This window comes from Salmo salar, chromosome 11 (assembly GCF_965601325.2).
Source record: "Salmo salar chromosome 11, fSalSal1, whole genome shotgun sequence".
NCBI lineage: Eukaryota > Metazoa > Chordata > Actinopteri > Salmoniformes > Salmonidae > Salmo > Salmo salar.
Window position 1 is genome coordinate 96,689,756 of NC_138301.1, and position 20,757 is coordinate 96,710,512.

The 20,757-nt window shown below is 45.5% G+C and overlaps 1 protein-coding gene across 3 annotated transcripts in view; it reads left to right on the forward strand.

Moving 5' to 3' along the window:
- Positions 1-20,757, forward strand: part of LOC106563270 (pappalysin-1) — a 126,945-nt gene that overhangs the window by 59,365 nt on the left and 46,823 nt on the right. For all 3 annotated transcript variants that reach the window (XM_014128709.3, XM_014128710.3, XM_014128712.3), the window contains exon 10: positions 2,074-2,270. In XM_014128709.3, the coding sequence (XP_013984184.2) occupies positions 2,074-2,270 (197 nt within the window). The remainder of the gene's footprint in view (positions 1-2,073; positions 2,271-20,757) is intronic.

The window sequence follows — 20,757 nt, forward strand, 5'->3', positions numbered from 1 at the left end:
CATGGTAGCAACATAGCATGGTAGCAACACAGCATAGTAGCAACATAGTGTACTCATCCTGTTGATACATTATACTCCTATAGAGAGTTATATGTATTGTTATGTTTTATTTAACCTTTATTTAACTAGGCAAATATGTTAAGGTGTGGAGTCATGTAGTTGTATCACTGTTGGTCATGTATCTGAGAGATCTGTCTCTGTCTTACCCAAGATGCTTTGTGTGCTTGAGGAAAAATACCTCTTCGATAATGGACTCCACCACTTACCAGTCCTTAAAGCACATTCTCTAACACACACGGTCAGCCAATGAAAGTGTGATACATGTATGTATACTGTATTTCAACCTTGTAAAGTGTGGTTCTTCAGCTGCTACCCCAGCTGCTCTCTCCTCCCTCTCTCTCCCTCCCTTCTTTCATATATTTTCCACCTACTGCTCTATAGAGCCCCACAGTGGAGGTGTTATAATACCCATAAAACCTAGCGGTCAAACAAGGAAATGGTTCCAATAGTTTTTCCACCATTCATTTTTCCTGTGTAGGCTTATTCTGGCTTGACATTGTGATAACTATGTAGAGTTAAGTCGGAAGTTTACATACACCTTAGCCAAATATATTTGAACTCAGTTTTTCACAATTCCTGTCATTTATTCCATAATTTTTCATCCTCATGATGCCATCTATTTTGTGAAGTGCACCAGACCCTCCTGAAGCAAAGCACCCCCACAACATGATGCTGCCACCCTGTGCTTCACGTTTGGGATGGTGGTCTTCGGCTTGCAAGCCTCCCCCTTTTTCTACCAAAGATAATGATGGTCATTATGGCCAAACAGTTCTATTTTTGTTTCCTCAGACCAGAGGACATTTCTCAAAAAAGTACAATCTTTGTCCCCATGCGCAGTTGCAAACCGTAGTCTGGCTTTTTTTATGGCGGTTTTGGAGCAGTGGCTTCTTCCTTGCTGAGCTGCCTTTCAGGTTATGTCGATATAGGACTTGTTTTACTGTGGATATAGATACTTTTGTACTTGTTTCCTCCAGCATCTTCACAAGGTTCTTTGCTGTTGTTCTGGGATAGATTTGCACTTTTCGCACCAAAGTACATTATCTCTAGGAGACAGAACGAGTCTCCTTCCTGAGTGGTATGACGGCTGCGTGGTCCCATGGTGTTTATGCTTGCGTACTATTGTTTGTACAGATGAACGTGGTACCTTCAGGTGTTTGGAAATTACTCCCACGGATGAACCAGACTTGTGGAGGTCTACAATTTTTTTTCTGAGGTCTTGGCTGATGTCTTTTGATTTTCCCATGATGTCAAGCAAAGAGGCACTGAGTTTGAAGGTAGACCTTGAATGGTGGAAAAAGGATTGGAACCATTTACCTGTTTGGCCGCTAGGTTTTATGGGTATTATGACTCATACTGTGGTACTCTATATCTCCTCTTCTTATGTCCTCATCCCTCTCTCCTCTCTCTCACCTATTCCTCACTCAGCTCTCTTCCCCCTCTCCTTCCTTGTGAAACAGCTTGCATGTCCGTGCACAACAGAGGTTAAAAACCACAAAGTAGACAGAATGTTCTGTATATATTTATTTGAAAAGAAATGGGATTAAAAGAGTATAAAATACAAACATCTCTAAAAGGTCCATTTAAACTAATCAAATATATTTTCTCCTAAACAGATAGCATGCCCAGCTTCCTCTAACCACATATTGAGTGTTCTGTACCAAACTGTTTACTGACTCCATTAAAAGTAGCAATAATCATTAACATCAGGTGTGGGACATTAGTGGGTGTAGCCTAAACATCCATATCAAGACAAGACAATGAACCAAGACAAAATAAACCATTGCAAATGCAGTTGATAACTAAAAGGCAATGGATAAACTACAGTACGATAGATATATTGCGTAATCTGGGCCCAGTCTAACAAATTCATTCACATCAACACAAACCATTTTCAAACAGTTTTCAAGTTCATTCACATAAACACAAGTTAATTTACATCAACACAATCCAAACAGTTTAAGAGTCAAATGTTAAGCGTGAATCTCTTCACACTTCTCTCTTCTCTCCCTCCAGAGGAGCCCAGTATGTGTTACTTCTACGACGGTGACGGAGTGTGTGAGGACTTTGAGCGGGAGACCAGCGTGAGGGACTGTGGCCTGTACACCCCCAGTGGGTTCCTGGACCAGTGGGCCACAACCGTACAGGTGTCCCACCAGGAGAGTCTCTACTGCCCAGCCGAGGTGGCCGCCGGCTACCCTGCTGTCACTAAAGTACATCCCTGATCTACCTTCCTAATCTACACTACACAACTCAACACGATAGATTGCGTTCATCAGGGAACACACGTCGTTTTTTTTTTACGCTTTTCAACAGAAAACTAAAATAAGTGTTTCTTATTGGAAACATGAGTGTATCTTATTGTTTTACTCAGTTTTTCCCCCCTCATGTTGCTGCCTAATGAACAGGACTATAGTGTTCCTGCTGTTTTAACACTGACATGGTGTTTAATAAGTGGTAAAGACAGATGATAATAGTCAATTGAAAGTGTATGCCACCTCACATTACCTTGTTGAATCTTTTTGGTACAATTTTTTACCTACTTATACATGTCTATCTCTTACTGTGAGCTGAGCCTGTGTTCAGGGGCTTGTAAGGTCACAAAGGCAATGGATGTTTACACTGCACCTTGAAAGGCAACCATGATGTCAGAATTTCGTTTGGGACATTTATTGCACTTTCTAATCTCCGGCGTATTTCTTTTTTGGGTTGGAAACTGAGCTGAAAATGCTCTTGAAAAGATTATTTGATTCCTTTTTCGTCTGGGGTGTTGTGAAGAGAGAGCTCTGTTGTCTAAGGCAAAGTTTATAGCTTTCATTATTGTAATGTTTACAGGGGAAGATGTCATTGGTTCCACTTAGAGAACTATTTATTGGACAGAGACTGTCGTTTAGCCTACACAGTGTTCTCAATTGATCTCCTTTTGGGATGTAAATTTTCACACTATCTTGACGAGTTCACTGCTCGATGCGTGTTATAGAGGTGACCAAATGTGTTGCCACCAATGTAGTTGCATCAAGTATTTTCCCAGAAGAGCCACCGAGCAGCACACATGTGATCCATACATACATTACTTCTACTGTGAAGAACACACAGTTCCCTGGGTCAGCTTGAGAGATGTTATCACTGCCAAACTGCAAGGCTGCCTACTGTATAGGCTACATTTGCACGCCCACACACACACACACACACACACACACACACACACACACACACACACACACACACACACACACACACACACACACACACACACACACACACACTGGAAAGCTCTTGAAAAGGTTACGTGATTCATTTTTGGCCCGGGGTGTTGTGAAGAGAAAGCTCTCTGTTGTCTAAGGCGAAGTTTATAGCTTTCATTAATGTAATGCTTACGGAGGACAGGGGAAGATGTCATTGAGTCCACTCAGAGACTCTGGGACAATTGATCTGTTGCTGTCGCGGGACACAGGGAATCACTGAGTGCCAAAAACACACTACACAGAGAACAACTGCATCAAGTTCTTCCCTACTCAACCTCTCTCTGTTCTACAGGACATTACCACAGTGTTATTTGATTGAATGATTAATACAGTGTTATTTGATTGGAGGAAGGGATTATTAATGTGTTATATGATTGGACATAATACAGGACATATGGGCTGATATGTACCTGACGTTTTGTATTATTAGTATTAGGGAAAGGGAATGGGGGGTATCTAGTCAGTTGTACAACTGAATGTATTCAACTGAAATGTGTCTTCCGCATTTAACCCAACCCCTCTGAATGAGAGGTGAGGGGGGCTGCCTTAATAGACATCCACGTCTTCGGCGCCCGGGGAACAGTTATATTATAAGTATGTAGAGTGCATTCGGGAAAGTATTCAGACCCATTGACTTTTTCCAAATTTTGTTACGTTACACCCTTATTCTTAAATTGATTAAATTCATTGTTTTCCTTATCAATCTACACAAAATACCTCATAATGACAAAGCAAGGTTTTGCAAATTCATTAACTAAAGTATCACATTTACATGAGTATTCAGACCCTTTGCTCAGTACTTTGTTGAAGAACCCATGGCAGCGATTACAGCCGATGCCACTCCTACGTTGTCTTGGCTGTGTGCTTAGGGTCGTTGTCCTGTTAGAAGGTGAACCTTCGCCCCAGTGTGAGGTCCTGTGCGCTTTGGAGCAGGTTTTCATCAAAGATCTCTCTGTACTTTGCTCCATTCATCTTTCCCTCTATCCTGACAAGTCTCCCAGTACCTGCCGCTGAAAAACATCATGATGCTGCCACCACCATGCTTCACCGTAGGGATGGTGCCAAATTTTCTCCAGCTGTGACGCTTGGCATTCAGAAGAACTCTAGAGCTCTGTCAGAGTGACCATCAGGTTCTTGGTCACCTCCCATTTTTTGGTACCCTTCCCCAGTTCATCCTGAGTTAAGGACCTGTGCCTGCCCCTGCGGTTTCAGTGTTTTAAAACCCTCGGATGAAAAATGCTGGGTTCAGCTCATCTGCCATGCCTTTACTATTGATTTTAACAGTAATGCCTACTTTTCAGCACAGGCCTCCCCAACCTGTCCGACTTCCCTCCAACTTCCCAGACATGGCACGCACACATTCTCTTTGATCCCGGCCTGTGCTCTCAGAGATAATATCTCCCACAGTCAAGATGACAATAAAGCCGTCTCCCAAAATGACAGTACCCAGCTTCCTCTTTGTATGGAACACACGCCCCACACACAATATCCCCCTGCCTTCCCCTCTATCTCTCCCCCAAACAAGGGCAAAGGAGATTACATGTTCTAAATTCCTGTCTACCATAACCAGAGCAGCTAAGGTTTATTGGTACCAGAAGCGACTTCCACCGAATCGAGTTTGCTCGTTAACATTTCCCTCCACTTCAAGTCTGATTGGGCATATTGTGTAGTTCTGCTCCCCGCGGTGGGTTGCTACTGTACTATAGCAATGTTGTTTGCCCTTAACTATACAGTTACACATATAGGTGGGAAAAGTTAGGTGTAACACAGGTGTATCCGCTTCTATTGCAGCGATGCTGCCTTGCTTATACATAGACTTTATTGTTTTCTTTCATGAGATACATTTTTACTGCAAAGTGTAGACATAACAGGTTTAGCAGAAACCTACAATGGTAAAGTATGTATTGTCATGTCTTTGGCCATCATTAACTTGAAGACATGTTTATCAAATAACTCTCTGTAATTATTATTACAAAATTAAACTGATTAATCATGTAACTGTAATTAACTAGAAGGTTGGGGCACCAAGGAAAATATTCAGATTACAAAGTTATAATTTTCCTAATATAACTTTCCAGATATCATATCTGACCTATGAGTCTTCTGATTTAATGACTTATTTTTACCTCGCGTCAGTCTCATTCCAAACGTCGTAAATTGTTGTTATCTGCACGAACCCAGTCTTCACTAAGTCATCCATACATCAATTGTCTTAAAATCATTTATCTACTAAACTAAGTAATTCACAGAAAGCATACAAAACAGTAGATATCGTTACAAAGCAATGGTAGAGGAATGTGCCCTAGTGGGCTAAACCGGCATGGCGGCTTGTTAAACAAAGGGTGATAAGGGTCAGTTGAGAAGGCACTACAGAGTTGATAAATATTAACAATTGATATGCTAACCCTTTGCACATGAACGTTCACTCATTCGGAAACAATTGCAATCAATATATATATTTACGCTCAGTGTGTCGTTGTGATCTTTGTTGGAGAGTTTCGTCCTCTCTCTCTCTCTCTTGGTTAGAATGGATCTTTCAAAGCGACATTCATTATTGTGGTTATAGAATGGATGTTTCGTCGGTCTTCGCGTTTAATGACACCGAATTTCTAGCTGCAGACTAGTGATTAATATCAAAGACTTGTTATTATTCTGTCGGTATTGATAGTCTAAAAGTTTAACCACGTGGTATGGTTAAAGTTCAGTAGAGGAATGCATGGTCAAACCTTGGCTCTCTCTTCTCGAGGTAAGCTGGTCTAAAGAAAGAAACCCTGGGAGGGGGTTCATATACTGAACGTAGAAAAGGCTGTCCATGACGCCTTGTCCTGTCTGTGTCCCTGGGGGCGTGCCAGTGACTTAGTTAAGCTTTGAACAGAAATACAATTCTCTCACATTAACATCAGTACATAGCATCTCAACATATTCCAAATCGGTTTATCCTTATTCATTAACTGTATATAACCATTTAGATGTAAGTCTCATAGCTGAGGCTATTATGTAAACATTATTATGGTAATATGGCAATATTGCCTCTCCTGAGTTTCATAAAATTGTACCAAGCGGACCAGTTCGTAGCTGGATTCTTCATCGATCTTTTATACCTTTTCCAGAACATAAATGTCGTTCGGTTCCCCCGTCCGGTGAGGTGGAAGAATTCCTTTATCTCTCTATGAAACCATTCTGTCTCAAAACTGTGGCCTGTGAGGCAGGACATTCCCTTTGGAATTTACGACCGCCTTCTGACCACAGCAGCCTGGGTAGGGGGAGGTAGGTAGGGGGATGGTGCATAGAAAAGGCCTGGTGCAGAGGGAGGGGGTTCAACTGTGCTCGCTGTACCCAGAGAGAGGGCAACGTCATGACAGTATGTACTATCTACTCTGTGAGGCTGAATTTGACTTGTCACGGCTTGGAGCTGTGTGGTCATGGGAACAAGTTTGGAGAAGAGTGCATGGAACCATGGACCCTTCTGATCTGGGTCATCAGTGGTAAACAAGGGAAAGGGCCGCTCACATGCTAGCAGGCGAAGTGCATCATGGGCAACGATACTGTAGTTACTGGATATCTAACTCCAGTTCTATGAGTGAAGCAGTTTACCATGCTGCTTAAAAAGCCAATAGCCAGATAAAAAAAATCTGCACGCGCTCCAGCCCCTATATATTGGAGCACATCCCCTTACTCAGCCTCTTGAAAAGACTTTTAGCGAGACCCCGGGAGCCGGAAGGGCCCGAAGCCCTATAGGGCTCTGCTTCCCTCATAGAACTTGAGTTACATACCCAGTAACTATCGGTCCCAACACTTCCCACATAATGAAAAAATCAGGCCCAGCTCTGGCTGGGATCAAGTACAACAGTGCGTAGCACAATAGTGCTAACAACTGCTGTGTCCTCAGTCAAGGAGACTGGTGGGCAGAAAGGGTCATGGACTGGACTGAACTCAGCAGACAGTAATCATGACATATATGCCCCACAAGGGGCCTGCCCAGGAAATCCCGGCAGCCCACCAACACGCTCCCTTAGCCTAAGTCATCTCAGTAGCGACACTGAGTACAGACTGAGCAAGAGACCCCGAGGACCTATCCAAAAGATAGAAATGGACAAAGGGGAAAGGCATCGACCATGACGCTGCCACACAAATATTCTCGACCCCCACACCCCTAAAAAGGTCAGAGGAAGCGGCGACTCCACGTGTGGAGTGGGTCCTGATGCCAGAAGGTAAGGGACGCTCCAGTCTCATAGGTTATCTTAATGCCGTCACAAAGCCAGTGAACACAACTGCTGCTTGGAAAGTGTCTGACCAAGCGCAGCAGCGCGATAGCACACAAACAGCATTCCACTTACCGCACCAAAGCTCGGAAAGGGTACAAGCGATGGAGCCACACCTCTCATTCCCTAGCATGTGCGGGAGTGGAGAATCCCACAGCTCAAATATCTGCCATCTATAAGAGCTCTTGATAATCTTAGGTGTGAATGCCGGATTAGGACGCAACACCACCCTGTTCAGATCGCCATTAATGGCAAGGCAGTCGGGTCGTGTCGACAGAGCTCACAAATCACTGACACGCTTGGCAGCTCTCAGGGCAAGCAACAATGGTGTCTTCAAGGACAGCATCTTCAAAAGGATCTGGGCAAATGGCTCAAAAGGCAGCCCACAGAGCCTCAAGCACCTAAGCCAAATCCCACTGTGGAGCCGCCGCGCCTCCAACAGAAAATGTTTCACGAGTGGGTGGCTAAAAACAGCCACACCGCCAAAGCCTTCATGACAGGCAGAAATTGCTGAGGCATACACCTTAATGGTGGGCCACGAACGTTGCTTGTCAAAGAGAGAGGAAAGAGAGAACACTCTCCAAAGAGCAACGCAAAGGTTAGACGGTCTCCTTGTCGCACCAGTGCATGAACACACCTCACTTACCAGCGTAAGTCTTGGACAGTCCCAATGACCCTGTATCATGTTGATAACAGTAGCCAATAAATCACGGAGAGGGGGGTGGACAACAGAAAGAGGCTGAACGAGAGAACAACTGGTCATCAAATCCTCGTTACGCTCCCTCCGCATCCAGTTAGATGCAGCATTGCTTCTGGAAACCTCAGGGCTCGTTCTGGGCTGCTGGGCAGACGGGGCAGCCACTGGCCTTGGTGTAGACATGGAGGCTGTCACAGATGCACTGGGGGACGCTGTTTGAAGTCTCGACGATGTGCCGCAGATCCAGGCCCGACTGTTGGTGGGGCACCGCCACTTTGGCCAGAGGCAGGTGTCTGGACAGCTGCTGCTTCTCCTCCTCCAACTTACTAAAATGCTCAGTAGCTTTGGGCCTTTGAGCATAAGGGTTTTGTCAGCCTCGTTAATGGCTGCGGCCACAGCCTGTGCACCGAGCGTGTAACTCAGGGGTAGGCAACCTTGGCTTTGGAGTGCCACAGGCACTTCATGTTTTTGATTTATCCAACCTGGAAGACCAGGGTTGCCTACCCCTGGTTAGCTCGTCTCTGCCATCTGTGCTGTGAAAGATTCTTCAGCATGGGCAGAGAGGGCTTCATGATGTCCCAATAACTTGTACTCAGGAGGAGGTAAGTGGCCATGGCTGAAGGATGCTGTGGGCGATATCCCCCTGCCCTCCGTCCACCCTAGTGAATGTCGCGTAAGACTTGGAGAGCGCTTTTGCCATCAACGGCGAGCCCCAGGAGCCCTCCACATAACTGTTGAGCGAGAGCATGGCGGAAGCCAAGCGGTCTGTTTCCATGGCTGGTGAGGTAGAGGGAGGGGGTTCCCGAGTTGCTTGGTGGTCCCATTAATGAGCCCCAAAATGTTGTGGTGCAGAGAGGCTGAGAGAGTGGACAATTGGGCTGATGAAATGTCAGACGCTGCTGTCGCACATTCATAGGCCAGCAACAACGAAGCTGGCGCATACGAGGGGGGGAGGGGGGAATTGGTCCTGAATGCCACTCTGAGTTGCCAAAAAGTATGAAGCAGCTACACAGAGCTCTTAACTTCCCTGGGCAAGGTGGGACGCTTACTGCATCCAGAATTAACAAGACTCTCGTTAATCTAACCACATTGTCCAATTTCAAAAAGGCTTTACAGCGAAAGCAAAACATTAGATTATGTCAGGAGAGTACCCTGCCAAAAATAATCACACATCCATTTTCAAAGCAAGCATATATGTCACAAAAACCAAAACCAAAGCTAAATGCAGCACTAACCTTTGATGATCTTCATCAGATGACACTCCTAGGACATTATGTTATACAATACATGCATGTTTTGTTCAATCAAGTTCATATTTATAACAAAAAACAGCTTTTTACATTAGCATGTGATGTTCAGAACTAGCATACCCACCGCAAACTTCCGGTGAATTTACTAAATTACTCACGATTAACGTTCACAGAATACATAACAATTATTTTAAGAATTATAGATACAGAACTCCTTTATGCAATCGCGGTGTCAGATTTTAAAATAGCTTTTCGGCGAAAGCACATTTTGCAATATTCTGAGTAGATAGCCCGGCCATCACCAAACTCAGATTTACTATAAGAAAAATTGGATTACCTTTGCTGTTCTTCGTCAGAATGCACTCCCAGGACTTCTACTTCAACAACAAATGTTGTTTTGGTTCCAAATAATCCATAGTTATATTGAAATAGCTCCGTTTTGTTCGTGTGTTCAGGTCACAATCCGAAGGGTGACGCGCGAGCGCATTTCGTGACAAAACATTTCAAAATATTCCATTACCGTACTTCGAAGCATGTCAAACACTGTTTAAAATCAATTTTTATGCGATTTTTCTCGTAAAATAGAGATAATATTCCAACCGTGCGACGTTGTATTCATTCAAAGAGAGAAAGAAAAACATGGAGAATTCACTTGAACGCGGATCTCCAGTGTCATTGTTCCTTGCCTGACCACTCACAAAATCTCCTGCTATTTTTCGCCCAGAGACTGGAGAGACGTCATTCCACTTTCTGGCGCCTTCTGAGAGCCAATTGAAGCCTTAGAAAATGTCACGTTACAGCAGAGATGCTGTATTTTTGATAGAGATGCCACAGAAGGAGAACAAATTGTCAGACAGGGCACTTCCTGTATGGAATATTCTCAGGTTTTGGCCTGCCATATGAGTTCTGTTATACTCACAGACACCATTCAAACAGTTTTAGAAACTTTAGAGTGTTTTCTATCCAAATCTACTAATTGTATGCATATTCTCATTTCTGGGCAAGAGTAGTAACCAGTTTAAATCGGGTACGTTTTTTATCCGGCCGTGCAAATACTGCCCCCTAGCCCCAACAGGTTAAAACAGTTTTTTGTTGTAGTTTGCTCATAGGGCCGACACCAAAGGTCTAGAGACTTCTTGAATCTTCTTCAGTCTCGCAAGTGCATCATTTATTTTCAGGCTATTGGCTGCCTAGGCAGCGGGATAAACCAATAGGAGTGCATTCCCCCTATGAGGTGGAGCTTCACGATATAGAAATATGTTTGATGTCAGTTAGTGTGGGTAACTGTGGACGGCTCCTGGCTCCAAACCCTCTTGTTGTTGTTTTCTACCACGCTTGTTGTATCCTCCACCATGTTCGGGTGGTGTCGGGCCACATAACATTCTGTATGTCTGCACCTGAACAGATACAGTAGAATAGATTAACTTCTTAGAGGAAGTTCAAGACAAACTTTGCCAAGCAAGTCAATGGTGGATCCTTCTCATCCACACATCTGCCACACTGAGATAAACTCTGTCAGCTTCCTCCCTCCCTTTGGGTGAGCAACACCCTCCCAGCACCAGGCCATACAGTACAGTACATGAGGAACAAATCATTCCCCCTGAAGATGCATACACTGTCTATCAGTCTGGCTGTCGGGGCCAAAACGGGCAGAGAAATTATATAACGCAGCATGTAAAGCCTTGTACTTAGGAACAAAAATATACACCGACACTGTGCGTAACAGCTGAGAGCTGAGTAGCCTGCAGTCTTTCTCCCCACGGAAAGAAATCAGCCATTCCCTTGCCAAGAGTGACACGCATCTATCAGAGGGCCACTGAGCGTGGCTACCGGTCCGCCTGTAGACTTTTATAGCTCCCGCGGGCTGTTGGAGGGCAGGGCCCACGTTCTGTTTGATTTTCTTTCCTAGTTTTTTTCTTCTCTCCATCAGTTTTATCATGTTGGTTGCACAGTGTGCCGATTGTGCAGGAGGGGAACTTACTGCATCCAGAATGAATGTGAAAGTGACACTCCACTGAGATGTCTTGCACTCTGAGAATGTGCAAAGGGCACACGAGATGGAGGGACAGAGAGAGAGGGGGAGAGTCAGACAAACAGAGAGAGACAAAAAGAGAGAAAGACAGATTGAGTGTGTGAGAATGAAAGATGAAGGAATAACAAAGAGAACGAGGTACAGAAAGAGGATGTGAGACAAAGACAGACAGTGAGAGAGAGAGAGGAACAGACAGACAGAGAGGAGAGGAAGAAGGCAGACAGTGTTTCTTTGTACTGTGTGCTTTCCTTTCGTCACCAGCCCTGTTTCCTTCCCTAAAGACCTCGGACAGTTTGGTAATGGATTATGTCTGCTATCAATTTGATCCTAGCGAATGATGTCTGAACCCAGTAATACTGGGAGGTGCAGCACTTTAGACGCGCACATACACTACATGGCCAAAGTATGTGAACACCCCTTCAAATCAGTGGATTCGGCTATTTCAGCCACACCAATTGCCGAGCACACAGCCACACAAGCTCACAGAACAGGACCGCCGAGTGCTGAAGCGCATAGCGCGTACAAATCATCTGTCCTCGGTTGCAACACTCACTACCGAGTTCCAAACTGCCTCTGGAAGCAACGTCAGCACAACTGTTCGTTGGGAGCTTCATGAAATGGGTTTCCATGGCCGAGCAGCTGCACACAAGCCTAAGATCACCATGCTCAATGCCAGGTGTCGGCTAAAGTGGTGTAAAGCTCACCACCATTGGACTCTGGAGCAGTGGAAACGCTTTCTCTGGAGTGATGAATCACGCTTCACCATCTGGCCAGGAGAACGCTACCTGACCCAATGCATAGTGCAAACTGTAAAGTTTGGTGGAGGAGGAATAATGGTCTGGGGCTGTTTTTCATGGTTCGCGCTAGACCCCTTAGTTCCAATGAAGGGAAATCTTAACGCTACAGCATACAATGAAATTCTATACCAGGTATTCCTAAACAGGGGTACGCGCAATGCCGTCGAGGGTACGCCAAATAAAAATGTGATTCACCTGTATTTATTTTTTTCACATTTTCAAGCAGTTCCTTTTTATTTTTCAACGGGGCTATACATTTGGGTGAGGTTTTTTTCTCACCTGAGTAGCCTCGTTTCACTGCCAAAAATGTAAATTAAACCATCTAGTGTTCAGCAAAATAACAAAACAATGTCAAATACAGGTAGCCTAGTCAAATAATTAACATACAATAACATTAACCGTTACTCTCTCGCGGGAATTCCACTAACGGTCCGTATGTAGCCAAACATAGCTACTGCTCATTCAGTTTGCTCGAAAATGGATAAATGGTTAAGAAAAAGTAAGGCCCACATCCATAGAGACACATACCAGCTCAACTGGTAGTACTGCTACTACCAGCAGTACTACATCTGTTGACGACACAAGTTGTTCTGCTTCCATGAGTACATCCAACGCTAGCATCAGTAATTCTACATTTGTTGTTAGCCCAGCTAGCATGGACACTGACAGTTGTGAATCTGATGCAGCTGAAGAGCTACTGCCCCCTTACCCAGGAAAGCACTGAACAACAGACAGGGACGTTGGACAATCAAAGAGGCGCAAATATGAGGAGAACTACATTGATTTGGGCTTCACTTATATTGGGTGTAGTGACTTTCCTCAGCCACAGTGTGTTATATGTGCAAAAGTACTATCTCACAACTCGATGAAACCTTCACTCTTGCAGACTTAATTCTTCCTGCTGAAGCGGATATGGCTGGGACAATGCTTGGGGAAAAGGCCCAAAAAACTATACAGACAATGACTTCATCAAACAACACAGTTTCACGATGCCTCAGTGACATGGCAGGAGATGTTTTGAAACAATTACTGCTTTGCATACAAGCCAGTGAATTCTATGCATTACAGCTGGATGAGTCAAGAGAAGTGGCGGGCCTGGCACAGCTCCTGGTATATGTCCGTTACATTTATGGAGGGGTCAATTAAGGAAGACATCCTCTTCTGCAAACCATTGGAAACCAGGACAACAGGAGAGGATATTTTTAAACTACCGGACAGCTTTGTGACATCAAATGGACTATGGTTGTCAAGATGTGTTGGTATCTGTACTGATGGCGCAAAAGCCGTGACAGGGAGACATAGTGGAGTGGTGACACGCATACAAGCAGTTGCTCCCGACGCCACTTGGGTACACTGCAACATCCACCGAGAGGCTCTTGCTGCCAAAGGAATGCCTGACAGCTTAAAAGACGTTTTGGACACTACAGTGAAAATGGTTAACTTTGTTAAAGCAAGGCTCCTGAACTCTTGTGCTTTTCTGCACTATGCATTGATATGGGCAGCGACCATGTAACGCTTTTACAACATACAGAAGTGCGCTGGTTATCAAGGGGCAAAGTATTGACACGTTTTTTTAAAATTGAGAGACGAGCTTAAAGTTTTCTTTACTGACCATAATTTTCACTTGTCTGACCGCTTGCATGATGACGAGTTTCTTACACGACTGGCCTATCTGGGTGATGTTTTTTCTCACCTGAATGATCTGAATCTAGGATTACAGCGACTCTCCGCAACTATATTCAATGTGTGGGACAAAATTGAGGCTATGATTAAAAAGTTGGAGCTCGTCTCTGTCTGCAGTAACAAGGACAACATACAGGTATTTCCATCATTGTATGATTTTTTGTGTGCAAATGAACTCAAGCTTACGGACAATGTCAAATGTCCGGTTCTTTCCTGAAACGGATGACACAAACAACTGGATTTGATATCCCTTTCATGCCCTGCCTCCAGTCCACTTACCGATATCTGAACAAGTGAGCCTCATCGAAATTGCAACAAGCGGATCTGTGAAAATTGTATTTAATCAGAAGCCACTGCCAAATTTCTGGATAGGGCTGCTCTCAGAGTTTCCTGCCTTGGCAAATCGTGCTGTTAAGACACTGATGTCCTTTGCAACCACGTACCTATGTGAGAGTGGATTCTCGGCCCTCACTAGCATGAAAACTAAATACAGGCACAGACCACGTGTGGAAAATGATTTAAGACTGAGACTCTCTCCAATACAACCCAACATTGCAGAGTTATGTGCATCCTTTCAAGCACACCCTTCTCATTAACCTGTGGTGAGTTATTCACCATTTTCAATTAAAAATAAGGTTTTATATGTAAAATGGTTAAATAAAGAGCAAAACTATTGATTATTATTATATTATTATTTGTGCCCTGGTCCTATAAGAGCTCTTTGTCACTTCCTACCAGCCGGGTTGTGACAAAAACTCACACTCATTCTTATGTTTAATAAATGTATCGTATAGTGTGTGTGTGGCAGGCTTACAATGATGGCAAAAAACAACATTTGAGAGTGCGCTGACCCTGGTGCTAGAGGGGGTACGCAGCTGGAGGTTGAATGTTTGAAGGGGTACGGGACTATAAAAAGTTTGGGAACCACTGTTCTAGACGATTCTGTGCTTCCAACTTTGTGGCAACAGCTTGGGGAAGGCTCTACTTGTTTCAGCATGACAATGCCCCTGTGCACAAAGCGAGGTCAATACAGAAATGGTTTGTCGAGATCAGAGTGGAAAAACTTGACTGGCCTGCACAGAGCCCTGACTTCAACCCCATCGAACCCCTTTGGGATGAATTGGAACACCAACTGCGAGCCAGGCTTATAATCCAACATCAGTGCTCTTGTGGCTGAATGGAAGTCCCTGCAGCAATGTTCCAACATCTAGTGGAAAGCCTTCTCAGAAGACTGGAGGCTGTTATACGGTAGCAGCAAAGGGGTGACCAACTCTATATTAATGCCCATGATTTTGGAATGAGATGTTTGACAAGCAGGATTTCACATACTTTTGGCCATGCAGTATACGTATCTTCTGGCAAATACCACGGCATAGAATGAACATTTCAGAACACATCATGGCCAAACTCCAATTTCACACCCCAAGAGCAGGCCTTATTTCATTCTTATCATCAGATCCAAAGTCATCACAAATGTGCTGTTTTATTTCATTAAAATACCAAAAAGACATAAGAGATAGAATAAACTGACGCATTAATGCATTTTGGGGGTTGATAAGTGTTAATGATGATACAAATCAGTGGAGGCTGCTGAGGGGAGGATGGCTCATATTAATGTCTGGAACGGAGCGAATGGAATGGCATCAAACAGATGGAAACAATGTGTTTGATGTATTTGATACCATTCCACTCATTCCACTCCAGCCATTACCACAAGCCCGTCCTCCCCAATTAAGGTACCACCAGCCTCCTGTGACCCAAACCTGCCTCCTTGAACATTTTAAATGTCTTTCTTGGCCAATTCATCTGTACTGCTAGCTTCATCTTTTGTTGTACAATGTTGATGTCATAACTCGATGCATATACAAGACCAGTGTTTGAGGGGCTGCTTTTGTAAGCTCCTTAACGTATGTTCTTGCTTTCCCATGGAACACACGAATCCATGTACACACACACACACGCACATGCACACACACACACACACACACACACACGCGCACACGCACACACACACACACACACGCGCACACACACACACACACACACACACGCACACGCACACACACGCGCACACACACACACACACACACACACACACACACACACACACACACACACACACACACACACACACACACACACACACACACACACACACTCACACGCATACACCACAGGAGGTTGGTGGCACCTAATTGGGGAGAAAGGGCTCGTGTTAAGGACTGGAGCTGAATAAGTGGAATGGTATCAAATACTGTACATCGAACACATGGTTTCCATGTGTTTGATTCCATTTGTGCCGTTCTAAACATTATTATGAGAGTATTCTCCCCTCGGCAGCCTCCTGTGACATACACATACACACACAGACCGGACCCCCCCCCCACACACACACACACACACACCGCTCACACAGTCAGTCCATCCAGCAGCAGCAGCTACAGTCAACCATGCTTCATGCAGGATTATAGTGGTGGTCCCCCGAGGATTCCATGTACCACTCCTGACTTTGTGCAGAGGAACATAATGTTCACACACAGTAACCCCATGGGATAATTATTTTAGCTGGGTTAAATCCGGGGAGTATTTCATTGGGGAATTGGGCTCAGAGCTAGCAACCAGCAGCGCATATTACAGTAAACCATTTAATGTTGAGCCAGGTGATTTCTCAGGGGATGGATGCTGCCCAGCAATCTCTGACGCAACCCCCCGGTCCAGAGCCCTAGAGAACCCCAGTCTTTCAATAATGGATCCCAGGCAGACTACAGGATAACATTAGGAGCAATCCGATCACGCCACATATAATCACCTGGATAGGACGCTGAAACCCAGGCATTTAACACATCACACAAATATATGTGCACTGGCAGGGAGTTATGTAAGCTATAGATAGAGCTTCCGTCTCGCAGGAATCTAAGACAGCGCAGCCCTTCAGGTAACTCACCATAACTAGAAGAGCAGGAAGAAAACGAGAGAAGAAGAGGAGTAGAAAAGAGTGTATGGCTAGTAAAAACCAGGAAACAATCACCGGAGTAGTTTTGTTCCGAGTCCCAGAAGTGCAGCGTATGCAGGCAGCAACACACACCAGCTGTAGCTGACAGCTCTGTGCTGTTCTCTCACTGAGGAGCTACAAGGAAGACCACGTTTCCCTCGCACTATAAACCCATTCCAAACCACACTCCTCATCAGGCTCGCAGACAGTGACATAAGCATGTGGTAACATAAAATAAAAACGAATGACGTTCCGACATTCTCCCGTTTCAATTATCATTAAGGGGACCATCTGGAAACCCCATCAGGTCGGGTTCTGGAGGTATCAGCAGCCCCCATTTACATTTTGAGCTGTTAACACGTGGTGTTGGACCCGTTGAGTGAAGGACATTGTGATGGTGGCATTTTGACAGAAAAGGCCATGCCAGAGGAATCCAATGCCATCTGAATCAATCTGCGATCAGCTGGTTGGCCTGCCACTGGTGCACCCAACAACCCTGCTTCTGTGGTCTCAGCACCAGCCACCGCTTAGGTCTTGACAGATGAGATCAAGGAAGTAGGTGGACCACACTATTGCTTTGCCCTCAGCTTACTCGCTGGGCTGCGGAGGCTGGAGCATGGCCGTATAAGCCCGGTATTAGCTCAGTGGCCAATGGGACTGTGCGCCTGGCTGTAAGGGTGGGGCCGTGGAGCCGTTTCTCCTCGGTGACAGGACATTACCTCACACGTCAGGCACTCACCAACATCCAGTAAACGATGGTGGTTTGAACCTCGCACAGGACTCGACCCGCAAATGTCTCACAGATGCTCACTCCTTCCGGCCCGATGGAGCTCTAATTTATGCTAATTTTCACAAAACAAAGCGGGGATGAAGAAAAAAGAAAAGAAAAAGAAGCCAAGCAGCTGTTTACTGAATGTGTTTCGATTAAATAAATAAACACATTTGGGAGACGTGGCCAAATAAGAAACATCCGCTCCCCAAATGTGCTGTAATGTGTGTTGAATCCAGTGTACATAGGGAGGGGCAGGCGGGTGGAGAGGAAACCAGAGGTAGTCAGCTAGGGCGCCGTGTTCCTAAGCTTTACTTTTCATGACCAATCCTGAGAGGCCAAATGGGGTCACCCCTCGCCCTGAATAGGCCTTTCATGAGCTGCATTTACAATACACAGGAGTAGAACATGGACCGTTCTGTTGAGAAGCAACATAGATGTTTTTGGCTTCTTTAGATGCCATTTACACATATCAATGTAAAGATTTACAGGTATGGGCTATTTTCAACTGATGAACTGAAGCAGCCATGTGTAGTCCGAGAGATGCTGCAGGTACTCTCCTCTGCAGGATGACAATGAGGTTAGAGCGAAAGAGGAAGTGTGACATCACTCTGCAGCAAGAGTGGGCTGCTCTTGGGTGGCTGATGTTACTTTTGGGTTTGGGGTTAGGCTTGGGGTCTCTCCGTCTCTCTGTTCCAGCTAGCCTGACTGTGTGTTTATAGCTATAAACCTGGGATTGGGGTTGGTAGGATATGGTTGGGGCCCTCTCTCTTCCATCTTGACTGTGTGTTTCAGTCTAAGGCTGAGGTTGGTTGTTATGGTTGGGACCTCTCTCTACTCCCAGCCTGGCTGTGTGTGTCTGGTGTAAAGGTGAGGTTGGTGCTATGGTTGGTGCCCCTCTGTACTCCCAGCTTGGCTGTGGCTAATGCTTTCCTCTGCAGCCGATCTCCAGCGCAGCAGGAAACACCATGGTAGAGGCAGATTAAGCAATTAAGACCATCATTATTTCTTTGGCTCTGTGTTTTTTTCTCTCCCTCCTCTCTACGTCTTTCGTTTGGTGGGGGGATCATTTTGAGAATAGGCGCTAATAGGCAGACTGTCCCATTTGCTGCTCCATGCTCTCTCCTGCCCCATCTCTCTCTCTCTCTCTCTCTCTCTCTCTCTCTCTCTCTCTCTCTCTCTCTCTCTCTCTCCTGCTCTCTCTCCTGCTCTCTCCTGCTCTCTTTCCTGATCTATCTCTCTCTCTCTCGCTCTCTCTCCTGCTCTCTCCTTCTCTCTCCTGCCCCATCTCTCTCTCTCTCTCTCTCTCTCCTGCTCTCTCTCCTGCTCTCTCCTGCTCTCTTTCCTGATCTATCTCTCTCTCTCTCGCTCTCTCTCCTGCTCTCTCCTTCTCTCTCCTGCCCCATCTCTCTCTCTCTCTCCTGCTCTCTCTCCTGCTCTCTCTCTATCCTGCTCTCTCTCTCGCTCTCCTGCTCTCTATCTCTCTCTCCTGCTCTCTCCCTCTCTCTATCTCTCTCCTGCTCTCTCTCTCTCTCCTGCTCTCTCTCTCTCTCTCCTGCTCTCTCTCTCTCTCTCTCTCCTGCTCTCTATCGCTCTCTCCTCTCTCTCTCTCTCTCTCTCTCCTGCTCTCTATCGCTCTCTCCTCTCTCTCTCTCTCTCTCTCTCTCTCTCTCTCTCTCTCTCTCTCTCTCTCTCTCTCTCTCTCTCTCTCTCCTGCTCTCTTTCTCTCTCTCTCTCTCCTGCTCTCTCTCTCTCTCTCTCTCCTGCTCTCTCTTTCTCTTTATCTCTCTCTCCCCCTCCCTCCCTCTCTCTACAGCCCTGAAATATTATCCTGGCTGCAAGAGCCTTCAAATGGAGCTTTCTCACGTAAGCTCTCTCTCTTGCTCTCTCTCCTGCCCAATCTCTCTCTCTCTAGCTCTCTCTCCTGCTCTCAAATCTCTCTCTCCTGCTCTCTCCTGCTCTCTCTCCTGCCCCATCTCTCTCTCTCTCTCTCTCTCTCTCTCTCTCTCTCTCTCTCTCTCTCTCTCTCTCTCTCTCTCTCTCTCTACCTCTACCTCTTTTCTCTCTCTCTCTCTCTCTCTCTCTCTCTACAGCCCTGAAATATTGTCCTGGCTGCAAGAGCCTTCAAATGGAGCTTTCTCACGTAGCTTGTTACCGTGTGGTGGTTAGGGCAGCCAACCTGCATCCTTGGGATCTCTCTCTCACACAATGAGATTGCTCTGCTTGCTGCCTGACTCCCCTCGTCTCTCCTTTCCTCCTTTTATCTTAAGTGGTGATTTACAAACAACAGCATGTGTCTGCAGACCGGGGGCTGGCTGTTGTCTGCCATGCCGCCTCTCGTAAGCAGACAGCTGGTCTGAATTAAGGACCGGTGGAGGGTTAGAGGGGGGAAACAACAGCGCAGAGCTTGGAGCACCTTCCTCAATGCTGCTGCTGTGTTGTTCAGGGAACCATAGGCTTTAGGTTATTTGCTTGTAATTAACTTCCAAACACCCAGTTTGAGCTGCGCAGAGGTTGAAGGGACACAGGGGGTGAAGGGGGGTGGAGTGGAGGGGACAAGAAGGGGGTGCAGTGTTTGAGGATGAGAAACGGGTGCCGTCTCTCCCTCCCTCCTTCTGTTTACACATATAGCAAGCCCCCCTTGAGACGTGTCAGTAAAAGCGGTCTGCGATCACATGGCCTTGTCTTTACGCTGAAACAACGGTGATGAAACTGCAGAAGGTTGTAATCACCAAGACAATCTCATATTTTATAATGCTTTAATGCTTTAATTCTTTCTCTCTTTCTGTCTCTCTTTTTCTCTCCCTCTCTCTTGCAACACAGAGACCTAAAATAGTCTTTTGTCAACAACTCCTGCCGTAATGTTGTAGCTGTAGTCAAGCAATTTAGTCGATCGGCGCGGGCAGAGGACTTTTTACTGCCATAACGAAAGGAGCGCAAACAAAAGGGCTCTAAGTTAAGACTCCAGGGTGT